At 37.7% G+C, this 18,913-nt stretch overlaps 1 protein-coding gene and 1 long non-coding RNA gene across 2 annotated transcripts in view; one reads left to right on the top strand and one right to left on the bottom strand.

Moving 5' to 3' along the window:
• Positions 1 to 4,128: 4,128 nt before the first annotated feature.
• The window catches only part of tulp1a (TUB like protein 1a), a 45,465-nt gene continuing 30,680 nt past the window's right edge, over positions 4,129 to 18,913 (top strand). Inside the window, exon 1 of the mRNA XM_065286393.2 lies at positions 4,129 to 4,260. Within this exon, the coding sequence (XP_065142465.1) occupies positions 4,162 to 4,260 (99 nt within the window). The 5' untranslated portion in view covers positions 4,129 to 4,161. The remainder of the gene's footprint in view (positions 4,261 to 18,913) is intronic.
• Positions 4,852 to 17,329, bottom strand: LOC135772856 (uncharacterized). Its single transcript, XR_010543279.2, has 3 exons — positions 16,187 to 17,329; positions 15,655 to 15,914; positions 4,852 to 6,860 (listed from the first exon to the last, which is right to left on the bottom strand). It is a non-coding gene; the product is annotated as an uncharacterized lncRNA (long non-coding RNA).

The following is an 18,913-nucleotide window of genomic DNA, read 5'->3' as shown; positions in this document are numbered from 1 at the left end:
ATAATTGCATGTGTGAGCAGCACAGAGTGTACCCTGCTGAAAAAACCAGCATACCAGCAAGACCAGCATATGTTGTGTTTTGGTGCTGGTTTGCTAGTGAGCACCAGCTAAACCAGCATCAGCACCAGCATTAGCGTCAGCTAAACCAGCACCAAACCAGCATTAGCACCAGCATCGTATGCTGGTCATACCAGCAAGACCAGCATATGTTGTGTTTTGGTGCTGGTATGCTGGTGACCTAAACCACCATAGACCAGCATAATTCCCATGCTGGTCCATGCTGGTTTGATGCTGTTTTTTTCAGCAGGGTATACAGCATCCATACTGTATATAATATCTATTACTCGAACTTCTGATCCACGTGTTAAACTGTAGCCTATCGATGTGATTGATTACATGTTTGTGACATTGGAAACCAAGGTGTTTTTTTTAAACCGCAGGAATAATACTATCTCTGGTTTTATTGAAAAAATTACCAGTTGAATGATGAGTTTGCACATGGCTTGTCTTAAAACATCTTAAAACACCACACAAAAACAGATTTTTTCAGTGGGACTTTTTTTTTTTGTTTTTTATGTCAAAATCGTCAAAAATCACTGGTTCTTGCGTGTCTTGTGACAAAACACCCTTATGAATAACTAGTCACGAGGCACACGAGAACTCAGAAATTTTATATAAAATAATCACATAATGACATTTTTTAATATGAAATGTTGATATAATTGTCATACGTACAGTAGGATTGCATGAGGGAGTAAATTATGAGAGAAATTTCATATTTGAATTAACAAATTCTTTAAATTAACTTGTTTTTCAGTATCTCTCACTGAAAGGAAGGTATTTAGGTAATCTAGCAGGTGGTCAACAGCCTCTATACCTTGTAATACACAGATTAAACGGTCAGATAATGATCCCTAGCTGTTACTGGGGCAGTAGGCTACTCTTAACAAAAGTACACCATTGCACCAAATGAGTTAATAATAGTGCCTTAAAATAAGTACCAAATTGGTACCAAATACACATATCTGTACCTAAATAATACATATTAGGGCACACCCTAGTGTACCTGTCCATTACAAACAGTAATAAGTGCAATAGAATATATACTGTTTTATTAGAGGAGTAAACAATGTGGTATTAAAAATAAACACTAAAAACTAAGTGGTCGTTATATGTGAAAAATAAATATATGATGATATACAGAAAAATAAACATAACACTACAATGACATTAACAGAAATCTAAGCCCTAATGCAAAACTGAGGCCCTGTGTATAATGCATGTGAAGTATATTTATCTCTTCAAGTTCAGACAGAGGTCAGACGCTGCAGACTCTGATACAGTCTGACTTCCAGCCCTATCAGTTTTCATCAGCCCACCTGCCTTATATTTTTCATCTGTATTCTTTTCCAGTCTGTTGATATCTCGCATGGCTCATTGCTTAAGCATCGATAAACCTCAGTGTGATGATGGGCTCACACAGATGACACTTTGTGTATTTACACTCATACACTATGGCCACGTATGCAAAGTGTGTGTACACTTGAAAACCGTCCCTGTAACAGAACTGTTAATCATCGACATGAGGAAAAAAGATGTTTGTGTAATACATCAGCTACAGAAACTGATGGAGACACACATTAATTGACAACCAATGCAACTATTTTTACTTTTATATACCTAACCTTAAATAAGCTTCACATGTTAAATTAATTGATTTTCTTCAATACATACAAATAAAATATTTAAAATTAGCATGTTTAATACAACAGGTGACACTAAAAAAACTAAATGTATAAGGTACATCCTGTAAAAATAGCTTATATTACTGCAACAATTGCAGGTTACCACTTTTAACAGTGTATTTGTTTTGTTAAGGTTAATGTACAACTATAACTTTTAAAAGATGTACATGTTAAAAAGAAATGGGTTTTGTGTTTTTTTATTGATTTTGAGTTGAAAGTTTTACTTCAAGGTGGCGTAAGTGGGTCTTTAGAGATGGTTTAGGCCAGGGTATGGGCATGGCAATAACACTATGCTGTGTATTTTATGGATTAAACTAAAAATTGTCTGTGTAAAAAATTATTGTGATACAGTATCCGACTTTAAAAAAAAAACTTTAATGCAACATTGTGGTTTGATGACCTCATTACATTACTGTACTTAATTACAGTAATCTGGCATTGAGTTGTAATTTTGTGTTAGTTAAAAAACGTTTTGCATTTAAAATGACATTTTTTCCAGTTGATTTGTCACAGTGAAAATGTTAATTCAATCCCATTGTATGAAGGTATATGGTAATTCTGTGCATTGTATTCTGTTTTGTTATGCAAATTAGGAAAACGCAGTATAGGCCTAGGAATTCCATGCATATTAAAAATGTATAGGCATTATACAATTTATATAGTTCGCTCATTTAAACATTGTATAATCTATTCTACAGCAGGGGTCTCCTATACCTTTTTGTGAGCAAGGGTTACCACAATGGTTAAAATATCCTGGAGGGCTACTTTTTTTGTTTTACTTATTGATTTTATTTTATTGGTTGATATGTTTTATCATTGTTTAAAATGTTAACATACATAAAATAATTCAAGCTAATATAAAAATATGTAATAAATAAATATTAAAATTGAGGCTATTAATAGAATGCTTTAGCAGGCACCTCACAGACTCTGTAAGAGTAACCTGGTGCCCACGGGCAACATGTTGGAGACCACTGATCTACAGATTATTGAAACCTCCCAGCATCAAATATGCTCTGCAAAATTTCCATAATCTGGATTGTAAAATGTCCGCCTGCAAGTGTAATGATGAAATACAGATGTGCTTGTGAAATTGTCTGTTTAGATCCAGACTGATGAGTGAAAATTAGACCCCAGAGATGCATACTGAAGATCTGTATGTGTGTGAGACCTGACCAGATGGTCACAGACCTTCTTATATCCATCTTCAGATTTTGCTTCTTAACTAAATCCCTGTTCATTTGTTCATTGTGGTCTGGATGAGCTCCTCATTGCCACAGCATGCCGTTTAGGCCGTATGATTCTGTCAACCCATTTTCTGCGTTGTGGTGTCTAAATTTTCTGGTGGGAGCTGTCAATTGTGTGGTTACCATCTTTTTTTATTAAATATCTTCTTTGTATTCCACATAAAAAAATATACAGGTTTAGAACAACTTGAGGGCGAGTAAATGATGACAGAATTTTATTTTTTTTGTAAACTATCCCTTTAATATATAAAATGTACTAAATGTTACATGATTGTTAATTATGGCTATACAGTATTTAAATGTTCTTGTCTAATAAACTATACATGTATGGCTGGCTTTGACTGTGCCCTTTGCTTACATGTACAAAGAAATAACCACTGGGACGTGTTCATATGTGGGCATGTCTTGGATAATTTCCTGTCTGATTATTATATTATTTTGAACTGTGTACTGAAATGTAGAAGGAATATAGGACACTTTTCAAAGTCCTCAGTTATAAAGCTGACTGTGCATGCATTTTTGACCACCAGGGGGCATCACAAGATTTTGAAAAGTTCGCTGTAGCGGGCTGTTGGTCACAAAAATAATGCTGGTACAAAATAATGTAAATATTATATATTAAATATTATAAACATAAAATGAAAACTATAACAAAATAACAAATTTAATTTTATGGTTAAAAAAAATAAAGTTTTGTGAATAACAAGTTCATTTACACGATCTTTACTAATCTATATTCAAGCATTTTATATTATAAATGTATATACATATAAAATATTAGTTGTTATAAAGAGTTAACCACTGTTTATTAACGTTGCCACAACTTTTTTTAAAGTTCGAGTCTGCGTTTGACATTTTGATATTCAATCTGAAGGCTGCAGCCTCCGGAAGTCGCATATCTAGGCTGCATACATCATCAAGAGTGCATTATTTCAGAATATTAACAATTATAGAGCTGGATATTATTCTTCGACAATCGTAAATTGTTGAAATATGCGAATGACTTGCGAATGTGATGCTAAGTTACATAAATTAAACACGCTTGATGACGTATGCAGCCTGCATATGCGACCTCCGGAGGCTGCAACCTTCGGATTGAGAAACGGCCGTGTACAGTCACTGGATTGTGCTGACAACACAAACGTGTTAGGCAAAAGCCTTTAACACAAATGTCTTTTGACCAAAGTCCACCTTTTGTTTACACAGTAATATTTAAGTGCATATTTGCTTATCAACAACTTCAAGAGAAAATGGGGATATTCATGAAGGTAGGTTAACAAATGTAACGTTAGCCCTAAATGAACCGTTCGTTTCAATACTGAACTTCACTTGAATTAGCTTCACGGTTTTGGCCTGTTAATTTTTTATTACAGGAAACACATCTGCATATAATTGTATAACTCCTGTATACATTTTGTACTGTAACACGTTTATTGTTTTGTTTATTTTGTATAATAGGCCTAGTGTTTAGCTGAATTGAAATCTACATGCTAGCATAGTGAATATGCGTTCCTATTGTTTATTGACCCAAATGTCATATCATTTTACTAAATATAATCCTTTAGTCAAATAAATCTTTAATTAAAACACATTACTTGACTAATTGTCAGTTAACCATTAGTGCAAGCAAAATCTGTGATATATAGTTTAGTTGTAAATCTACATACCCTTTAACTTCTGCCTTTCCAATACATTGAAAAATGTATTTGGATAAAAAAAAAAAAAAAAAAAAAAAATGCATCAACTTGTTACATCTAAGTACTTTTTCTTTAACTTAAAATATTTTACCACATTTAATACACAATTATTATATATGACCATATGGCATTGAGGGTACAGAACAAAGACAAGGTGGCCAGTGACTTTTTATTTTATTTTTACAAACCATATCTTGCATAAGTCAAATATTTGCATTTCTTATGATGTGTAAACATTTAAAAGAAATATTGATTTAGCCATAAATCTGATTATTCTCCTCATGAAATACTAGCAGCAACCTTGCAATAGAGAGACCTTACATCATGTACGCCTGGTTCAGATACATAGGAAGTAGTAGGGTTTATACATTTTCGTTTCAGTGATGCTTTTTTCTAGCCAGACGATAGTTGGTACCACAAGGAAGGCAATAGACTGTATAGTTATCACCTGAACAGGGTTTGATCCCTCCCACGAAACTATACAACCTACTACCTCACCCTGTCAAGGCACCCAAACGTAAACATGGCTCCAGCAGTGGCATAAATTTGCCTGATCAATAGTCATTGTTTGGAGGTGTAAAAATTACCCACTTCCCCTTCATGTCATTGTCAGTCACTAACTTCTTCCACTAAACATTTACATTACATAACATTTACTCATTTAGCAGACGCTTTTATCCAAAGCGACTTACAAACCAGCAAATCAAATCAGCAAAAGAGTCTCAGTAAACCTAAAGCAGTACATGGCGCTATAAACACTGTATATATTTATTTAAATCATTAAAGGGGTAATAAAAGCGCGTTTTTAAGGTGCAAAGTACTAACATACGTTCATCTGACAGGAAGTTTCGTTTTATCAGATATGTGCGTGTACCATATTTTTCCACTGGCAGCACGACTAATATGGCAGGGCATCTCTGGGTTCAAGGTCAGAATTATATTTCATAAAAGTCTAGTCTAAAAATGGCATAGCATTTTTTGTGCTTTAAAAAAGAAAAGTAAAAACCGAGAATCGAACCCTGACCTTAGAATCGAAAATGTAATCGAATCGAGGATTGTATAGTTTTTTTGGGATGTATACAAGTGGCGGCCGATGACTTCTCTTCCAAGGGACTCAAATTCAAAATATGTGTCATGTGAACCATTAGCATCATGCGTCACTTCAAAATACGTGCCTGCTGCAAACACATCTAAAGGATTTATGATAAAAGAGACGCTCACATTCACAAAATACTCGCAAGACACTAATTTAAAACTAAACTCTGATTATACATGAGATTAAGTGAGTATCTGGCAAACACGAGCATCTCTTTTATTATAAACCCCTTCGAAGCGTCTGCAGCAGACGTGTATTTTGACATAACACGTGATGCACATAAGTTTACATAAAGTGGCGAACACATATTTTGACACGACAAGCCACACACATGACAGGCTACATACAGTACATGTTGTGACTAGATTAGCATCATGCGCCCTCGAAAAAGAAGTCACCAGCCACCACTGTTGAATACTTAGAAAGGAAATAGAGTGCTGGAGGGATGACATATTTTGTATCCGGGAAGTTAGCGGGACACTGGTTCCCCTGCTTAAAAGCCCGTTCATTTTTCCCATAGACTTTTGGATTATCGCAAAAAAATAAGCTCTGTGTTTAAAAAAGCTTAAGAAAAGTTTTGCCCAAAAAAGTAATGCATAAGTCTAAATGTGTTTACTAGGAATAAAAAACAAATTCATATTTTCATAAATTCATAAAATGTGAAGATTATCTTGTTTGACAAAACGTGTATCTTAAACTTTTGTTAAACACAGAGCTTATTTTTTGTGATAATTCGGTTGGCCTACGATCATCAGGTCATCCCCTGCGGCCCTCTATAGAGTGTATTCATTTGCATTTCATGTTAAATTTAAAATCACACCAAAAAACAAATATGGAGAAGCCCAGAATGTTGCTGTAGGTTCAGGTTCCCTAGCAGGAATTGGGGACAGCATTGACACTTGGTGGTGTTTGTGGATGATTTGGCTGTCACCTTAGGAAAGACAGTAGATTGTATAGTTATCTCAGTGACAGAGCACAGGGCTCCACAACTATTCAATCTACTACCTCAGCCCCAAGAACAGCAGACAGTTAACCAGCAGACTTTAACCAACCAGACAGCCGATTGCTAGAATACCTGCAGAGATAGAGAAGTTTGTTAGTACAGCAATACAGTGAAACTTTGCGGTAACTGGAAATCACCTAACAGTTTATGTATGCTAGGCTATCAAGTACAGTCATAAACAGTAGTATACAGAATGACTAAGCTTTAAAAACTTGAATTAGCCTTACAGTATTGACTATTATGTTTTAACCCTAACCCTAATTTTATCATAAATACTGCCAAATGTTAAAATATAGCTAAAGAAATGATTTAAAACATTTTAGTGATCCATACACTTGTAGCTACAGTTCACCTTACAGTTCAGGCAAGTTTGTCATGACACCAGCGCAATAATGCAGGTACGGTAAAGTACAGTAGGTTTAAGCATAAGTGGTCTATTAACTAGATTAATGAAAAAAAAAACATCTTTTAAGGTTTTACATTAACTGCGTTAGACAAATATAAAGCTATGTCATCAACTGCAATCTGAAATTTCCTCATAGATTAAAATGCCAGTTATTTCTTAGTTTGTTGACAAAAAAAACAGTAGTCTGAGAGTCCAGCAAGTGTTCTCCAGCGTCACCGATGCTTGGTTGAGTCTGAAAAACTATTGAACACGAAAGACTGTGGAGACCGGTGAGAGGAGTTGAACGTGTTAAGCGAGGATACAGGCTAAAGGAGGAGGAGCGGTAATTTTGAGACCAAAAGAAATTACTCACTCGTTCTAGCGAGGCTGGCATAGGATCATGAAAACGTCTTGATTCTTCGCCAGGAATTCACACCCGTTTTGCCAAAAACTGAGCTAATTCCAACAGGACAACCCTGCGTAGGCTACGCTTTTGAAGTAAACAGACGATGTAAAACATGGCTTCCCCAGCTGTCTCCTGTACAGTACCAAAGCTGTGATTCTGCTATTCCACTCAGAAAAATGAGAGAAAACAAAATGGCGTCCTTTCGGCCATTTTAAGCTACGGGTGCTGTGCATTCCCTGCAACCTCTGTGAGGTGTGCCTGATAAACCGTTCACGCGTTCACTAAAGCTGTTAAGAGGAGTGAGATCGTGCTGGGGGACACAATCTGGCATCAGTACAACAACCAGATTCACCCTCGAGTCAATAGCGCTCTTTGACACACAACAAAAAGTACAGACATGCTGCACAAGTCTATGAATAGTCCATTCCTGGACATTTGTGACTTTTAAAATGTTATCTGACTTATTTGTTTTGTCAGGGCAGTACCTAAAGATTCAAACGAGTCGTACCATCCTTGTAAATGTTATTTCTTCATGTTCAAACACATCAGGAATCCCTTTTAAACACTAATTAAAAGGCTAAGCGGGACACAGATCAAACTCGGAAACATTTGCCAAAATAAAAACAGTTATTGTGTTGCGTAAAGAGGTGGAACATGTCTGTTTTGCATAAATAAACATGCAAATCTCTTCCAGGGAATTGACTTTCAGTAATTTGTTAACATACAAAAGTCCTCTTAGCTAATTAGCATACATATGATCTTCCTGGCCCATTTGGGGCGACAGTCATTGAAACGTTTTGGCACAAGACGCAGTCTGCTAAAACACAAAGAAAGCAAAGAGATGGTGATTTTCTGGTTTCTGGACAGGTTTGCTAACTTTTAAGTGATGGTCAAATCAATCCACTACACCGAAACAACCTTAGTTGCTTATTTGCTAAAACCTAATGATAATCATAATTTTATTAATTCTTTAGTTTTTCAAAAATTTTCTGCTATGCACAGCCATTAACCTATTTAGACAGTGACAACATTAAATGTCTCAAGCGTGAAAGAGGAAGATACGCTGATGTGGTCTGACAGATGTGGCATTTGGATCATTTTGAGATTATACTGTTCCCCAGTGTACGCTATAATCGGCTTGATGGAGACTAACCGGTGATTTTGGTGTTTTGCCAGATATTTAAATCCATTTTCATATGTAAATGACCTTTTTGGTACATTTACAAAATATGCAGGCCAGTTGCTGCCCTAAATGTTTGTGCCATAAGACATTATAGATTTATAGAACAAGAGATGGTGCGTAAATATTTATTTATTTATTTTTATGATGACCATACATAGGTAAAAAAAAAATGCTGCAAAAGATCCCAAAACACAAATGAAACCAACATTTTACTGCTCTACTGTACTTATCTTAATGGTAAGGGGGAGTCTCAATCAAAGGGGCGGAGCGTACGCGTCATGATGAAAATGAGATTATTTTTATTTAAAACACTCAAAAAAACTTAATTTTGAAGAAACTATGACAGAAAATGAACACATACTAGATTATTAATTAATTAAATGTTTTACCTCTAACGGGAAAAGCTGCGTGATAAAGTGAAACTAAAGGGTTAATAAACACAAACTAAAGCAGATGTTGTAGAACGTCAGGCCAACAATGATAGATAGCGTGAAGATTGTAAAAACTGATTATTTCCCACTATTAATTACATAATCTTAAAGGAGTGTAACTACTGTAGCATGTAAATAATGCACATAAATAAAGTGAGCAAGAGCGCTTAACAATTATATTTAATCAACAGGCACGTGAAACCTAGCTAGCAGGTTGCTCAAACAACAAATTCACCAGCTAACTTACTTTAAATTTGCAAGAACTATAGACTAATACAATAACAGGCTTAAATAAACCCAAAACATAAGTCCACTTACAGTTCTCACGGACACGTGTTTTATGAACTGGCTATCCTCCAGACATGACGGACTATTTCGGACGTGTGGCACGCGTGCACGCTCACGATGTGAAGTGCGTCCGCGCTATTCTCCGAGATGTTTTATCAACTGGCTACTAGTTATCCTCCAGACAGTGACGGACCACATCTTTCTCTCATTTGGTCGTGAAGCACGTCCGCGCTATTTTCCGAGATGCACTTGACGGACTTTTGTGCAGCGAATTTTTTTTTGGATGACCTAGTTAAGGTGGTAGGGTTTCCCAGCTTAGGCGGGCCGCCCGAACTGCATAGTGCTGCGGGAAACCCTGGAGTTATTAAATGAGACTTTTTGGTTCTCTTCCAAAACCTAGTAAGGTGTCTTCTACTAACTGTCCATAGGCAGCTTAATAAAATGCTTTACGTAGGCAGCAACACTTACAAAGTGCACTATATAGTGTTCTTCAAGTAAAGCACACAGGAGGCTTACAAATTATATAAATCCGCTTGTTAGGTCTGAAATCACATGCCACAACTTTAAGGTAAGAAAATGGACTAATATACACTTTTTCCACTCATTGTGCAGTAAAACTACCAAAACAAGCCTAAACTTAGTGAAATCTTAGATAGTCAGAAAGTAATTTCTATTTTATGAATTGTTAAAGTATTGGTGTCCGGGATGCTGTATGCTTGAAGAATGTAGTGTGCACCACGCAAGGAATAATTGATGACCGGCCGTTGAATTTTTTTTTTTTTGAGGTGGTAATGCAGCAAGATTCGAAGCTGAAAACATATTATGTACAAATAGTAGATTTATAGTATTATTTTAAAATTGTATTTAGATTTTAATACCTTTTCGGTATTAAAAAATCATGTGAATAAATTCAACATTTCTCCCACTGCCTATCACTATTGTAGTTTGTCACAATGCATTCTGGGATTGTGCAGTCTTTTAGAAGGCAACATGGTTTATGTTTTGCAACCGTGTTCGCTTTTGGTCCTGTGATATTTTAAAATGCTGTCTACATTACTGTTAGCATCTTTACTTATTTTTAAACAAAGCCTATTAGTATTATTTAAAGCATAGTAAAAAGCATCCTTTAATTTTAAAATCAACTGTTTTTTTCCACAACTCCTCACTGTGATATACTGTGAAGTCTGACAACCAACCAATAAAGCAAACATTTGCCTTAAGACATTTAACCCATCACTTATTGAAGGTTGGTATATGCCAATTCTCAAAGCTCAGCCCCTTCTTCGTCTCTCAATAATGGACTGCCTTTTTTACTGCCCACATTTGTTTACGCTTCACTTACTGTATGTTATACAACCTAATGACATATCCATACACCAAGCATTTGCTAGGCACAAAGAAACATCTTGCTGCGGATTTCTTAAAAATGAGAAAAGAGGCAAACAAATCAGATCAACAAATGGCGTTTTATCTTACCCAGTATTGAAGAGACACAACCGTTAGCCCCTGTGATCGTCCAATCACTAAAGGTAAACAGGCAAATCAATTAGCCTCCTAAACACCTCCTAGTGTTTTGGTTGCCAGGGCCATATGCGATTACGACAATCACTGAGATTAAACAACAAAAATGCCTCGCGAAAAGCTGGCATTAAATCCTTCGGAATTGAGTGAACGGTTGGCACAATGTTAGCGAGTGAGAAATTGGATGAACGGTACACATTCTTGTTTTCATTTTAATTTTCTCCCCTCCTTTCTGTCTCTCAGTCTCTGAGTCTGGTGCCAAGAAAGGGGCAGCGCTGGTTTGCCAGGCTGAATTTCAATGAATGCAGAAGAGGGTGATGGTAGAGTAGCTAAAGGTGGGGAGATGTTGGCAGATTTAGAGCCACAAGTAAAAAAGCAGAACTTGAGACAATGTTATTGTGCTGTGTTCATTTAAGATAGGAGAAGAGCTTCCCCATTGAAAATCCCCTTAATGTCCATAAAGGTCCTTATTAACCTACTACAAGTTTAGCTCTATACCTAACCATTTACATTATGCACAAAGTCATGTATGTCTCATGAGCAGAGGTGGCATTAACTGAAAATTTTCCATCTTTGGAAATCACTTCTATTATTTTAGCAGTGATGGAAAATCTAAAAGCCATCCGTCATTTTGATAAAATTACACTTACAACTTGTAAATGTAATTCCCAGCCCTGTCAAGCTAGTGGGAAGTGCAAATGTAATTTTCCAAGGGGCGCAAATTCAAAATATGTGTTTGTTGCGTCATGTGCATCATGCGTCATGTCAAAATAGGTGCCTGCTGCACGTGCGTTGAAATGGTTTATGATAAAAGAGACATTCACATTCACAAAATACTCGCAAGACACTAAGGGCGCACTCACATTATCCAAACCAAACCAAATTATGCCCCAGCGCGATTGTCACCCCTCCCTACTCCCCCAGATGCACACACTCACACTGTACTTCCTATCGATCCGAGTCCGGGCGCGCTTTCGTCATTAAGATGTGATTGTTTTGAAAAAAGCAGGAAGTAAAGCTCTCTCTTAATATTGGAACCCACCGTAATGATAAGTCTGTGTTTTTTATTCTGAGTCATTTGGTGCCCGATTACAGACAGCCCTCTCACATGTCATCATATTGCTTAGTTGATCTGTCACATGTGCAGCTCGGACATTCACGTAACCCCGCTGCTCGCAGCAAAAGGTTTTTACGGAGGCAGATGAGGTGGTGTGGTCACGCAACTGACGTCTTCACCTTTTGAATTGCGCTCAGGCGCAATTGCGCTCACACCACAGCCTTCCGCGCCTGAGCCCAAGTAAACCGTGCTCCGGCCCACCTCTGCAACCCGGCCGTGGCGCGGTTAACCAATCTGCGCCCGGGCACAGAACAGAGCGATCAGACTAGTCAAACAAACCAGGCTTTGGGGGTCAAACGTGCCCGAGCGCGGTTTGGTTTGGATAGTGTGAGTGCGCCCTAATTTAACACTAAACTCTGATTACAAATGAGATTGAGCAAGTATCTGGCAAACACAAGGGTCTCTTTTTTCATAAACCCGTGTGCAGCAGGCATGTATTTTGACAAGACACATGATGCACATGGTTTACATGACGTGCAGAACACATATTTTGACATAACGCTGCTGAATACATGTTGTGAAGAGCTTCGCATCATGCGCCCTCGAAAAAGAAGTCATCGCCCCCACTGGTCATCAGCATGCGCTACTGGTAAACAAATACCGGTACGCATGTCGTAGCAGCAAACACACTGTGCGTTTATCATGTTGAATTTCTGACACTGTCAAACAAGGCTATCTTTGTAGATCACAGAAATCACAACGAATGTATCACAGTCTTTCGTCTAGGACGGCCAAAAATCGTGCAGCGTATCCCGAGCTTAACGCAACCTCTGCTCATGAGTGACGGAAATATGAGATACGTGAACAAATGAGATGCACAGTATGTGGTTTATTTATTTTTTCATTTTTTACTATTAATACTGCTGGTGTTATCTTTTTAGGTGATATCTTCTCATCTAATCTTTTGTTTGTACAGCTGTAGATCCGCATTCTCGGCGATAATGAGTTCATTCCTAGCTAAAATAGTGCAGGACGAATTGGTGCACGACTTACAGTAACACTTTGTTAAAAAACTCTCACACACACACTGAAATTCAGAGCTGCATAATTCTGCTTATTTCCCACATATCCGCATAAATAGCAAAGTCGTCAAAACTATGCAATTTCATAGATAATGACTATAAATAATTTGGTAGTGAAATAAATCATTTCATATTTAAATAGTATTTGCCTACATTACAGATCAGCACACTTTCAACAAACTCCATGCATTCTGGGATGCTTTATGCATAGCATCTGTTGATTTTCCTTAAATATCCGGTTTAACTGGATTAATGACTTTTAAATGATCATTTTAGCTTTGTGGAACTTCATACGTACAACAAAAGATTTGTAGTGTAACAAATTAAAACAAATTCATTCAAGACTTTTGACCAGCAATGTATAGCGTGCTTGTATGAATCACTCTACTGTACGTTATAAAGTATACATTAGGCAGCATTGTTCATACAGTACATTCAGCATAGCTTAAAAGAGTTAAGCTATTGAAAGCCGTAAGCTTTTTACAATATCATTAATCATTCTGCTTATGATCCCCTGTCATCAACCTACAGGGAAAACGCCCTTATTGCAAAAATAGCGGTCCCCAAAAAACAGGAAGCAGGGCTTGGCCTGACCTCGGCTGACTCTGTCACGCGGTCTCCGGAGAGCATGCTGTTATTCATCGAAACTCAACGATAAGAATGCTGCCTTGCCATGTTTATACAGAGACCTTGCAGATTAGACTTACATCTCTGACCCTGTCTGGGCCTGTAATGTAACTAATAGGCACTGAGCATATGTCACACGTCTGCGCTTTTGCGGCCAAACAACTGCAAGTAAAGTTATTTACATGTGCAGTAAAATCAAGCGCTGTAAGGGTTAATCTTGTGTTTGCTGTGGAACAGACTTCCTGCTTGTAATATTGTATCTAATTGTCAACGCTACAGTAAATGTTGCCAAGCTGTATGCGAAAGGAAAAAAAGAGAAAATATGAGGCTACATGATAAGTTCATCTGAGGAGAACAGGGGGTGGAGGAAATGGTCTCCTTTCCGCCCGCCCTCGTTCCATTTTTTTTCCTGCTGCCATCTCTTTCTATCTAACAGCAAAATAAACATGTACATACAAACGTGTTTGCCTTTCTTCCGAGACTCTTGGTTTTACTGTACAAAAGCAGCGAATTGCCTGCCTAATAAGTAATATAACAAAAAGAAATAATATCCAGGGAAATCCTTGCTCTGTAGTCAAAACATTGTGTTTTTCAACCTAACACCATGCAGAGTTTTGTACAGCTTTTACACCTTTTTTCGCTAATGTGCAGTCATCGTTTGCTGTTGTTTGTGGAAATCCTTTACACAGCAAATCCACTTTAGGTAAAATAGCCTAAGTATCATAGTACACAAACACGTGGCATGTCGACGCCATCTTGAGTACTTTTCTTTGTAACATTATTTACAGACGCGACTTCTAATAAAATGTATCGATGCATTGTGATTTTTAGTAAGTGTCATTTGTCTAGGTTGGTAAAATGCAAATCGGATACTTCTGCTTTCTTTTAAGAAATCAGAACTCGTCAATCGTGAGGTCCATTTTAAAGGAATTTAATTAAAATTTTCTCCCAATAGAAAAATCACTAAGATAAGTTTACCGATAAAACGTATTATCCTGATCAATCTTTTATGCTGAACAAAAATGTAGTTAGGTTACCTTAATATGTTGTCAATTAAAAGCATCACAACGTTTCTAAATTATACTCTGAAATATTTATTTTTGCAAATGTGCATTTCTGCTACTCTTCCTTCATGTTTATATAAATATACTTACATACCCATTTCTTTAACCAATACGGGTTTTTTGTATATAAACATTGTATTTCTGTAATAACTGTTGTATTGTTTTCTTATATAGTATTCATAAGATGAACATAGTTTATGCTTTTCTTTAGTGTATACTTCATCATATGTTCAGCCTTCATTCGTTCTTTATTCATATAGCAAAAAATTACACAGCTAGTATTCAAAAATAAAACTTAAAGGGTTAAACAATTCGCTTACACCACAGGCCGTCCACAAACGATACTGTTATTTCCATAAACATTACTTTGTGGTGAATTCCCTCCAAAAGAATTAAGGCATTAGCCAAGAACCAATTGCGCGTTTAACATTTCGAATCTGAGCAAAAATCAACAGCACAGAATGACACAGAAGTAAAAGAGCATTATTCCTAAGGCACACGTACCAACGAAGAACCTACCTTGCTTTGGATAATATACCAATAAAAGCCCCAAAAAAGCACTAAATCACGATATAAAAACATTTATCTAATGTACATCAACGAATCTTAACGATTAAGTCGTTTAGCGTACTAAAAATGGCGGAATCCGAGGCATGGGCTCAGGGCTGAGGTGGACACGTTTACAAGTGGAAGACAACGTTGAACAAGAAAGCTAGGACAGTGGGTTAAAATATACTGTATAGCAATGATGCTTAAAGAGAATGGGTTTAAAAGGTGAAAACAAATATTCTATGCAAAATATGAAGGCAAAAATTCAAATACCTGTAAGCTAGAGGGTCGATGCTTAAGGCTATAAGAAGGCACGCAGGGGTCATGGCGACATGGAGAGCAGACTCACATTCGTGCACATAGTACGGCTAACTGAGGGAGAGAAACCCAGAAACGTGCTGCCACTAAACATGCTCTTCCACGGGGTTGTGGCTGAAGAAAGAGCACGTAGAGCGGCCTCCTCTTCACCCGCCTCACCACAAGCTCTTTCTCCCTGCCCACTTTGGCACAGGATGCTAAGAGAAAGACAGAAACTAAGAGAGAGAGAGAAAGAGAGAGAGAGAGAAAGACACTGAGCACCAGAAATGAAAGAAGCAGAAATCATGAAGAGATACGGTTTGCCATGCAAAAACAACAGAGGACAATAATTTCTACTGTGCTTGATGAAGAATCTAGCGCGCTAAACATGCATCTTTGAATCACGTTTTTATAGAGATTGGAGAGGGTCGTTCTGCACCCAAGAAGTCTGGAAAATATGGGCCAGGATTGATTATTTAAGGAGAAACTTTCTCAAGTCAGTACTTACATGATTTTTTTTTCCCTTTAGCCAAAGAATGTGAATAAGCTCTTCTGCTATGAGTCAAAGTCTTCTGTGGTTTCCCCAAAAATATAAATAACCTTAGCCAAAGAAGTGCGAGAGAACGAAGACTTGATTCTGTTCACTCCTGAGAATGCAATGATCGCCTTTGTCAGCATTTGGCATCCGTCCCAGGTAGTTGCAGTTATAGTCCCCGCTAATCATTATACACATCCAAAGGCTGTTCGTCCACTGCCTGTGTTTTGGATTTCTTTGTCATTCATAAGACTTCCTCAGAGAGTCTTAACAGACGTACTAGACTTGGTAGATCCCGCTTGCCTGACTGATTTTTGTGGTTTTATGACTCACAAGTCATGTTTGACATCATTACCCAAGTCGCACTTTGCCTGCAGTCATTTGGTTGACGGCAACGAAGAGAAAGACATTCAAATAAGCCCTAGGGAAATTACTGAAATTAGCAGCACAGTTTTAACAGAACACTTGCAAATTCTTAAAGTTCAGAAGGTTCCTGCAGGTCCTCAAGCTCCTTACCATGAAAGAGGAAGTTAGTAAAACGTGTCAGTCGTTACGGTGACAAACTTCACATGGTCCTGTTTCTTGTGCAATAATGTTTCGATGTTAATCAGGGACACCCTATTGCACACAGATGGCATCATTTCAAATAAATCCATGCTTCCCCAGCTTGTCCCGTCTGCTATCAGGCAGTGTCCTGGGCAGCACAGCTTGTGACGTCATCATTCCTTTGTTATTGATGCATTTACATATTTCTCATTAACTGAACTCGCTGAACTCTTCACTTCTTTGCGTATCCGTTCCATGTTCAACTCTCCCAGAGTGGAAAAAACATCTTTCTTAAACATCTTTTCGAATGGCACCGTGCCAAAGCAGGGGGGGCGTGCGAGTACAGAAGGAAATCCTTGATGCAAGCAGGGCTTTAGTTGCAGACAAAGATTTATTCCGAGTTTTTCCTCCCTCTCTTACAAATTTGCGCCCCGTGTCTCTTCCTGTCGATGTGAGGGGAGGCTGTAAATGTTTCAGCTGCGCCGGCAGAGGCTGTGTCATTTGGCAGCGGTTCAAAACAGCATTGCTTGATTCCAAAAGCCAGCCTGCTTGCCAGCCGGACGAGTTTGAAAAGGCCACGGTACACTCCGCCCATGTTTGGGAGAGAGAGAGAGAGAGAGAGAGACATGGGGCACAGCTACGCACCGTGCCTCAGCCCTTCCCACTCTTCCATACTTGGCAGAGCAGCTTTTTTTCATGTTGTGCACGAGGGGAATCTAGGTCAGACCCCGTGTGTCTGCCTTGGGACGGATCAGAGCACCTTTTCATGTGTGCGAGGTGCACACCTCACCATTTCCTGTACATGTCAAGCAGTGGACTAAAAGCAGGACCCTGACAGCTTTCTAAAAGGGTCCAATTACATGGGTACAGTAAAGGGGAACCTTTCAAATGTAGCTTGAAACACCTGCACCTATGTGCTTTGAAAGAAGCATCTGTGCTCGTGAATTCTGTGTAACGCAGGGGCCCGGAAACGCACGTATGGGAAGGCTGCGCTGCCTATAGAGGGATTGTTTTACTGTGTGTTTGTTTTGGGTCTGCGGCTCTGGAATCATCTTACTTTCCAACCTGAATTGTTTACTTTGGCTCCGCACGCATCACAGGTGTTAGCGCTTCGCTAAAAACACAGAGCGTAGCTCAAAATGACTGACAGTGGCTGAATGTCGCAAATTAACACATCTAAGTTTCATACCCACCTAAAGAGTCTGTTCAGAAAGAGGTTCGCATTGAACGGATGCTTCTGACCTGAGCTGTAGAAAGCGATAGAAAGTCTGTGAACCAGTTACTTTCAAACACTTATTTTCAAATAACTTAATAAAATAATAAAATAAGTTCCAGTGGTTTGATGAAGTTTTTCGCAGACATAAAACAATTAAAAAATTCCCTGTATGTATTTGTTAACATATCTGCTATTCGGCTATTAAAAAAACTCACTTTTTACTCCAATAGTTTAAGGGGACTTTTTATAAAAATCTGACTTTTTTCCATGTTTAAGTGCTATAATTTGGTCTGCAGTGCTTGTATCAACTTAGAAAATGTGAAAAAGATCAACCCAGTAACTTAGTTGTGATAAACCATTCTCTGCGAGTATGTGGAAAAATAGGTAATTGTGATGTCAGAAGGGGATAATATGGCCCCAACCACGGTACTGTCATTTAGTGCAGAGATTACCTCATTTGCATTTAAAAGACACACCCAAAACAGCTACTTTTTGCTCACACCTACAAAGTCGCCATTTTAACATGTTATAAGAAATAATCTATGCTTTCTTTAGCTAAAAGTTTGCATATGTACTCTGGAGACACCAAAAATACTTTTTAAAAATCTTTAAAAAGTATTGTGAAATGTCCCCTTTAAATACTTCAAAACCTACACTGTAAAAAATTCCTTGTCGCGCTTACATTTTTAAGTTTAATTAACTAAAAATTACAATTCATTTAAAATGTATAGCAACTTCTTACTTGTAATTGCAAGTTGATTAAACTTAAAAATATAAGTTAAGCTAACTTAAGCTAATTCAACTTAATTTTTTAGCAACTAGGGATGTTAACAATTAATCGATCTTCGATTAATTGTCGATAAGAATTAAATCGATAAAACTTAATGACTGTCGAAAAAGCAAGCACGTGTGTCTGGCGCCTGCGCAAAGCACATACA

The sequence above is a fragment of the Paramisgurnus dabryanus genome, chromosome 21 (genome assembly GCF_030506205.2).
Source record: "Paramisgurnus dabryanus chromosome 21, PD_genome_1.1, whole genome shotgun sequence".
NCBI classification, from domain to species: domain Eukaryota; kingdom Metazoa; phylum Chordata; class Actinopteri; order Cypriniformes; family Cobitidae; genus Paramisgurnus; species Paramisgurnus dabryanus.
This window is presented reverse-complemented; position numbering and strand designations above follow the sequence as displayed.